Source organism: Acinonyx jubatus, chromosome E2, assembly GCF_027475565.1.
Source record: "Acinonyx jubatus isolate Ajub_Pintada_27869175 chromosome E2, VMU_Ajub_asm_v1.0, whole genome shotgun sequence".
Taxonomy (NCBI): Eukaryota; Metazoa; Chordata; class Mammalia; order Carnivora; family Felidae; genus Acinonyx; species Acinonyx jubatus.
Window position 1 is genome coordinate 48,168,321 of NC_069396.1, and position 7,898 is coordinate 48,176,218.

General features: G+C 52.6%; 1 protein-coding gene across 8 annotated transcripts in view; it reads left to right on the top strand.

Annotated features, from left to right (window-relative positions):
- POU2F2 (POU class 2 homeobox 2) overlaps window positions 1–4,270 on the top strand; it is a 34,945-nt gene extending 30,675 nt beyond the window's left edge. For 4 of the 8 annotated variants that reach the window (XM_027037640.2, XM_027037641.2, XM_027037644.2 and 1 more), the window contains one exon: window positions 248–4,270. In XM_027037640.2, the coding sequence (XP_026893441.2) occupies window positions 248–579 (332 nt within the window). In that variant the 3' untranslated portion in view covers window positions 580–4,270. The remainder of the gene's footprint in view (window positions 1–247) is intronic. The other 4 variants (XM_027037646.2, XM_027037647.2, XM_027037648.2 and 1 more) reach the window with 1 other exon arrangement.
- The last annotated feature ends 3,628 nt before the right edge of the window (window positions 4,271–7,898 follow it).

The following is a 7,898-nucleotide window of genomic DNA, read 5'->3' on the forward strand; positions in this document are numbered from 1 at the left end:
TGTCACTCCCATCGCCTCCAGCCTGGCCCCCTGGGGCCTCAAGCCCCCCCCTCCCCCCCCATTGCTGCTCCAGCCATGCCATCCTGCCCCTGCTCACTGCATCGCTCGCCTCTTCATACCCATCTCACCTTTGGGGAAGGTGTGAGGGGTGCTGATGGGGATCAGTGGGGCAGATGGGAAGACAGGGGACGCTGTGGGCAGGATGCCAGAAGGCGCCCCCAGCCCAGCTTCTCTCTCTCCCCACCAGCCCTGGCCTCTGGTGGAACCCTGCCCCTTACCAGCCTTGACGGCAGCGGGAACCTGGTGCTGGGGGCGGCCGGCGCGGCCCCGGGGAGCCCCGGCCTGGTGACCTCGCCGCTCTTCTTGAACCACGCTGGGCTGCCCCTGCTCAGCGCCCCGCCTGGCGTGGGCCTGGTCTCGGCAGCGGCTGCGGCCGTGGCAGCCTCCATCTCCAGCAAGTCTCCAGGCCTCTCCTCGTCCTCCTCCTCGTCCTCGTCCTCCTCCTCCACTTGCAGTGAGGCGGCAGCACAGACCCCTGGAGGCCCTGGGGGCCCCGAGGCAGGGTCCAAGCCCGAGTGAGGGCCCACCTTGCCTCCCCTCCTACTCCTCTGACCCCCACCTCAGTCCCCCGCCTGGGAAGAGGGCGAGGAGGCCAGCAGTGGTGGGGCGGAGGGTCCTTGGACAGGAGTGACAAGGGAGGAAAGACCAAAAACAAAAACAAAAAAACCCCAACTAACCAAAAAAAAAACAACAAAAAAAAAACAAAAAAAAAAAAACCCAAACAAAACACACACACAAAAAGAAAGAAGGAAAGAAAATGAAAGAAACCAACCAACAAAAAAGAAACCAAAAATAATCACAACAGAAACCAGCTGCCCCAAAGGAACCAGAGGTGAAAAACAAAAACCAAAACCAAAAATCCCCCAACAAAACCAAACCAAAAACCAGTTGCGAGCCAGACCTCAGTGTGCTCACCCTCACCGCTACGACACCAAATACGAACCCCAGCCAGGGGCAGAGAAGCCTCTGCAGGGAGGACCTCGCGCCGAGCCTCTGGCTGTGGGGCCAACCCCCAACGTTGCCTCCCCCAGTGGGGGCCAGAGAAGGCAAAAGAGAATGTGCCAGCCTCCAGCCCCAGCCCCCAGCCCCGGGCCAGTGAAGACGGGGCACAGCCTGGGGCCGATGGGGTGGGCCCAGAACCACCCGCCAAATGTTCTTTTCCAGAAGGTGAAAGAGAAAGGGCCTGAACAACCTTACACCAAATATTCAGTAGCTTCATCCAAAGGATGTACAGAATTTTTAGCGTTGCGCTCAACAGAATGTGTCCCTACCATGTGTCCCCCTTTTCCCTCGACCCCCAACTCTCCCCACCTGGGCAGGGGGTCTCGCTTTAACCTCCTCCCCTCCCCCAGCCAGGGGAGAGTTCAGGGGCAGGCCTGGGATGACTTTTCAGCCCTTGTACCTCCCCCCTTTTCCCTTTGAAGGGTGGGCTAGGCTGTTTTGCGAAGTTCTAGCTCTCACATGTCCCCCCTCAACTCTGTCACCCTCCTCTGCTCTGGAATCTACCCCCCTCCCCAGCCCAGGGGAAGGTGGAAGCTTCAGGCAAGAGGGGATGAGGTGAGGGCATTCAAGTTGTCTTTTTTTCCATCCTCGTCTGTCAGTTTCCCTGAAAAAAAAAAAAATTCATATTCCAGTGCCTATCCGTGGGATCCTTCACGTTCTTTGACATTGACCAGAAACCAAAAAGAGAACTCACCTCGCTCTTCCCACCCTGTGCCCCTCTGATACTGGCAGATGCCTCTTCCTCTCCTCCCCCCCCCAACACATATATACACGCACGCACCCCAGTGGTGGGGTTCCTCGAGGTGGCATCCCCATCAGGGTCCATGTGGCGGGGACAGTGCCATGATCTGTGGTCCCCATCCGAGAGGGCGCTGTGGTGGCCACCACTCCCACAAGACTTCCCTCGAGTGTTGGCTGGACCCGTTTGCCCAGCCCTGGACACATCTCGACGGACAGAGGAGAGACATCGCTGGGAGCCACTTTTGCCCTCCTGCTATTGTGGAGGCCAACAAAGTTTTGAACCAAAAAAAAAAAAAAACAAAAAACAAAAAAAACCAAACAAACAATAAATTAAAACTAGAAAAAAAAAGAATTTATAGATATATATATATTTAAGGGAAAGAAGACGAGGACTCTTCAAGAATAAGAAGGAGCCGCGAGGTGGAACCAAGTCCCTGCACCAGTGGTCCAGGCCCTTGGTCCCCAAGGCGGATGGAAGGACAGACGCTTCTTTCTCTTCACAAATACCTCATGGACGTCGTCTTCGGGAAAGCCGGAGGGGGAGGCTGGGGCAGGGCCTGTCCCTCAGCCAGGGCGGATGGAAGCGGGTGGGCAGGGCTGAGAGAGGGCGGTCAGGGACAGGGGTGAAGAGCCCCAAGCTCCCTGCCCCCCAATCAACTGAAAAAGCTTTAAAAAAAAAAAAAAAACAGGAAGAAAGGAATGAGAAAGCAAAAAGAATGGACGAAGGAAAACGAACAAACTTTCGGGCGGTTTGATTCCTCCTTTGATTTCTTTTTCTGTTCTCTTCAGTCTGTTCTCTCTCTGCTTCCCTCTCTCCCTCTTCCTTCGCTTCCCTCTCACCCCTCTCAATCCCCACCTTGCTGTGTCTCTCCTCAAACCAAAGTGTTGCTGTGAAGGACGCGAGCCATGGAAATCAGAGGCCTGGCCCCCGCCGGGCAGCGCACACGGGAGCCAGAGGGTGCCGCTGGACACTCGGAGGAGAGGCGGACGCCGCCCTGGGCCCCGAGGCCTCAGCGTTCTCCCTTTCTTTCTTGTCTCCCTTCTCCCACCCGGGAGATGAAACTGTTGGGCTGGGCCACGGAGACGGCAGAGACTCGGCTGTTTCGGGGGTCTCGGGGTGCCTTGTCTGGGCAGCGGCGGAGTGGCCGCCCCTCCCGCCCTGGCACCGCCTGGCCTGGCGTGCCATCGACCCGTCCTCGCCGGAATGTAAACTTCTCCGCTGAACCGACTCCCTGCCCTTACCCTACCTCTGAGTGTGTCCATTTTTATTTCCTGAAGAGAAGGGACTGGCGAGAGGGCCTGGGCCCCAGCCCAAGGGTGGAGAGGGGGGCCAAGGGCTCCTGAACAGATAGGAAGGACATTTGAGCAGAGCAAAGTGAAAGGAATTACGACCAAAAACCCCTCCGAGAAGACAGGCAGCATGGAAGGCATGGTGGAGATGACTCAGACAAAAACTATGATTCTAGACCAAAAAAACAAAAACAAAAACAAAAAACACACAAAAAAAAAAAAACCAAAAAAAAAAAAAAAAGAAAAAGAAAAAAAAAAAAAAGGAAAGAAAATCCAGGACTCACCACCACCCACTTCATCCTGCTTCCTCCCCATCAAGTCCTGCCACCTGGGACCTCTCCCCCACCCCGATGTGGGGGGAGTGGGGCAGAGAGGAGAGGAGGAAGCAGGGGGCAGGGATGGGGCCGATGCCCTGACACTGGTGGAGGGACCCCTGTGCAGCCGGGGGTGGTGGGGACCCTCCCCATCCAACCCCCATAACTGGGAAAAGAAACACAAGAAAAAAAGAAAATTCCTGGGAGGGGAAAAATAACCAAATCCCAAGCTTTAACTACAGCTGTGAAACCAAATATTGGGAAGGGGGTGGGAGGGAGGGAGGGGCAAGTGTGCCCCAGGTCTCCCCCCTGGGCCCCCCTCCCCCGAGGACTCGAGATAAGGCACCAAATACCTCATAGAACTTTAATGTTAAAAAAAGGAAACCAAATATCGTTGGCTGGGGGCCAGCCAGGGCAAGGGGCTGGGGGGCTGGAGAGAGCCAGGGTTGGGAAGGTAATGGGGGAATTCATGCCCCCCACCCCGCTCTGCCCCTTCCACTCCAGTACCCCCTGTCTCGACTCCGGGAAACAAAACTATCTCATCGTTTTTATTTTGTGGTCTGTACAGAGCCTGTGTCCGTGTGTCTGTGTGTGAGCGAGAGAGTTGGGGGGTTGGGGGACTTTATGTGGAGGATGGGGAGGGAGACCCCAAACCAGGCTCTGGGCTAGGTGAGATGTCTGAGGTGGGGGGCCAGGGGCCTGGGCTAGAAAGAGAGGAAGATGAGTGGATTGGAGAAAGGGGGAGCCTTCTGAATTTCTCTTCTCCCCAGCCCTGACCTCCTACTTGAGGGAGGGACAGAGAATGGGTCTACCCTAATGGTGGGCCTTTTGTGCCAAAAAAAAAAAGAAAGAAAAAAAAGAAATGCCAGTAACTAAAACACCTCTCTCTGTTCTCTTCTGGGAGGGTGGGGGCTGGAAATGGGAGGGAGGGGCTTGGGGGTATAAGTGGGGGTGGGTGGAAATGGGGAACCCAAACCCTGTATGAGTTGAGGCTAAGATCAGGAGTGGGGGGTGGGGGAAGGGTATGAGTTTCCCAGACATCTTCTCCCTTGGGAGGGCCAAGAGAGGGTCTCCAAGCCCCTTGCCCTGGGAAGACAGGGTAAGGGATTAGCCAAGTAGGCGACTGACCTCTTGGCCTGACTAATTTCCTGGCCCACCCGAATCCCAGGGTGCCTCTCTCTCCCTTTAGCCCAGGGTAGGGGGAACTGAGTGAGAGAGAGAGAGTGAGACAGACTGAGCAAGATTGAGACACGCGGGCCCCCACTGGCCTCTGAGTGGGAAAGGCAAGTGCGAGAGATAAAGGCCTCCAAGAGAAAAAAGAAACAAACCAAAGATTTAACCATTTAAAAAAAAAAAAAAAAACCCACAGACAACTCCGCTACCTTTTTATACGTTGGAAAAAAAAGTGAAAAAAATTAAAAAATAAAAATTAAAAAAAATACACAAAAACTCCAAGCCGCAGTTCCTGCGTGCGGTTTGAACTTTGACCTCAGCAGTCTCCAAAGCAAGATGACGATGACAAAGGCGAAAAAAAAAGAAAAAATAATGTATATTTTTAAGTATTTGTCCTTGAAATGTTAGCTCCTTGTTAAACAAACACAAAAAGGAGAGCAAAATCTAGAGAGAAGTGTTGCTGGGACGGAGACAACTATTTACTATGTCTGTGACCCCTCCCTACTGCCTCCCCATCCTCTCCTCTATCCCTGCTGCCCCTCCCCCAGCCTGTCCTCCAAGCCCAGGGGCTCAGTATTTATTTATTTACATAATTGCAGGGTGACTGGGGGCCTCTCTCCACTTGTAGAGAGGGCCTTTGGATCATGGTGGGGTGGGAAAGGGGCAAGGAGTCTTTGGGGGAAAAGCAGGGGCCTGATCTTTGATCAACTCCTCTCTCTGCTAGCTCCTTTCTGGCTTCTTATCCCACTGCTGCCACCACCAGCTCCCAAATCCAAGCCTGGAATAGGGCAAGATGACCACCCACCTTGCAAAGATCTGAGTGGCTCAGCCCTTTCTGGGGTGGGTGTCTCTCACCTACTCATTCAGATGACCAGGTTGGAATGGGGAGGGGTGGAGGTGGCTAGTAGTGGGCAAGGGAGACCAGGAAGGGCATCTGGAAATTGAGTAGGCCCTGGAGGAGACCTGCCTTTCATCCGTTCTCAGCAAGTTAGCCCCACTTTCAGTTCTGTCTGACCCCTGTGTTGGTAGCCCCTCCCTCCCCATCCTGTCCCCCCCACCCTGTCTCTTCTCGTGGTAGCGGGTTAGCGTTTCAGTGTTCTTAACTCCAATCTGCTTGTTCATTGTACAATGTGCTTCTTTTAAGGCCCCATTTTTGTAACTTGAGTGTGTCATTCATCTGAACAACATCAAAAAATAAAAAAGTAAAAACTGTACAGAGAGAAATGCTGCCTGCTCTCCCTTGGTCTCCTCTGTGTTCTGGGAAGGGTGGTGGGTACATGTGTGCTATGGAGGGGAGGGCTTTACTTCTGTCCAAACAGTAAATGTTTCAGAAGGAGGGCCCAAGCCAGGTTCTCACAAATCAGAAGACCTAAGTCTCAGAATTTAGGATGAATTCAAACGTCTGGATTTGTTTCTCAGTTCTGCCATTTTATAGATATGTGACTTTTCATATATAACCTTCGATGTCGTTCTCATCTGTAACGTAGGGACAATACCTACCCTGTGGGGTTTGTGGAATTAAATGAGATGATGATGTAATAAGTGCTTAGGACAGATCTCTAGCACATGGTCTTCAATAGATGAGAACTATGGGAAAGTCAGGAAACCGGTGAGTCCTCCTCCACTTCCATCCCCAGAGGACCAGCAAGACCCTTTCAAAACAGTCGACTTCGAAGTTGTCTGGTGGTCCAGGGCACGCTCTTCTTCAGAGTGACATGAACTCATTCACTCAAATTTTTGTGCCCAGCTTGACTACGTCAGTTGGCAAGAACAACGGCTTCACAGGCCAGGCCACGGGCTGATCCCCACGACCTCACCACTGAAAATCAGAAACGGTGTCAACAACTGGGTTTTCTCACTGGCACCATGTCACCTTGTCATTGTTCCATCCTCTGATGTACGCTTGGCATATGGACGCTGGTATTCTGCAAACTCAACTGTAGGGGATGGGGGAGACAGGAGAAAGGAAGAATTGAAGAGGGGCTGGATCACTTGGACGAAAAGTATTAATTAGCACTGCCTCGTTTGGGCAAGACTGAAAGAATAAAAAAGCACCTCCCCGGTTCCCAAGGTAAGTCTGAAGGATGGGGAAGTGGGATGTTGGTACAGAGGAAGGTCATTTGGTCCAGCCCCTTCCTGTAGGGTCGTGCGGTCAGAACCATACAGACTTAAGTTCCTTGTCACCCAGGCTATCCAGTGACGAGCACAGACAGCACACCTGAGAGCACTCTTTAGAGTTGAATTGCATCCACTTGCAGCCCCGTGAATGTGCCCGATGGCACCACATGCCCTCCCTTGTACAGTCGTACTCGGGCCTCTTGTCAGGAACATAGCGGGCACTAGAGGACCACCATTCTGTTCCCTTAACATTTCTGCATAGGCAAGCCTTCCACATCCAACTAAAAACAGACGATTCAGGATCGTTAGAGTGATCAGCAAGTCGCCTGCATCAGAATTGTTTTTATTTACGTTTAAAGATTTTACTTTTAAGTAATCTCTACACTCAGTGTGTGCTTGAACTTATAACCCTGAGATCAAGAGTTGCACACTCAGGGTGTCCGGGTGGCTCAGTTGGTTAAGCGTCCGGCTCGATTTCAGCTCAGGTCGTGATCATGCGGTTTGTGGAGTTCTGTGCTCTATCAGCACAGAGCTTGCTTGGGATTCTCTCTCTGCCCCTCCCCCTGCGCTTTCTGTCTCTCAGAATAAATAAATTTAACAAGTCACATGCTCTACTGAGCCAGCCAGGCACCCCAGAATTGGTGTGTTTAAAATGCAGATTCCTGGATCTCATCCACCCGTTTGCTGGATCTGAATCTCTAGGGGAGGGGGGCCTGGGTGGCTCAGTCAGTTGAGCGTCTGGCTTCAGCGCGAGTCATGATCTCATCGTTCACAAGTTCGAGCCCCATGGGCTCTGTGCTGACTGACAGCCTAGAGCCTGGAGCCCGCTTCGGATTGTGTCTCCCTCTTTCTCTCAAATATAAACATTAAAAAAATCAATCTCTACGGGAATTGCCTAATAAACATTAAAGTTCAAGAACTTTTGCCTGCCCAGGGCGCCTCAGTCGTTAAGCATCAGACTTTGGCTTAGATCGTGATCTTACAGTTGGTGAGTTGGGAGTCCCACACTGGATGAGCTTGAGCCCCGCTTCGGGTAAAAATACAAGCCCCGAGTGAGCCCCGCTTCTCTCTCTCCCTCCTCTCTGCCCCTTGCTCACTTGTGCCCCCCACCAAAAAAAGAAACTTTGCCTAACTCAAAACCCAGCATCCAACAAGGGCTTGATTAGTCCACCGTTTTAATTTTTATTTATTTTTCAGAGA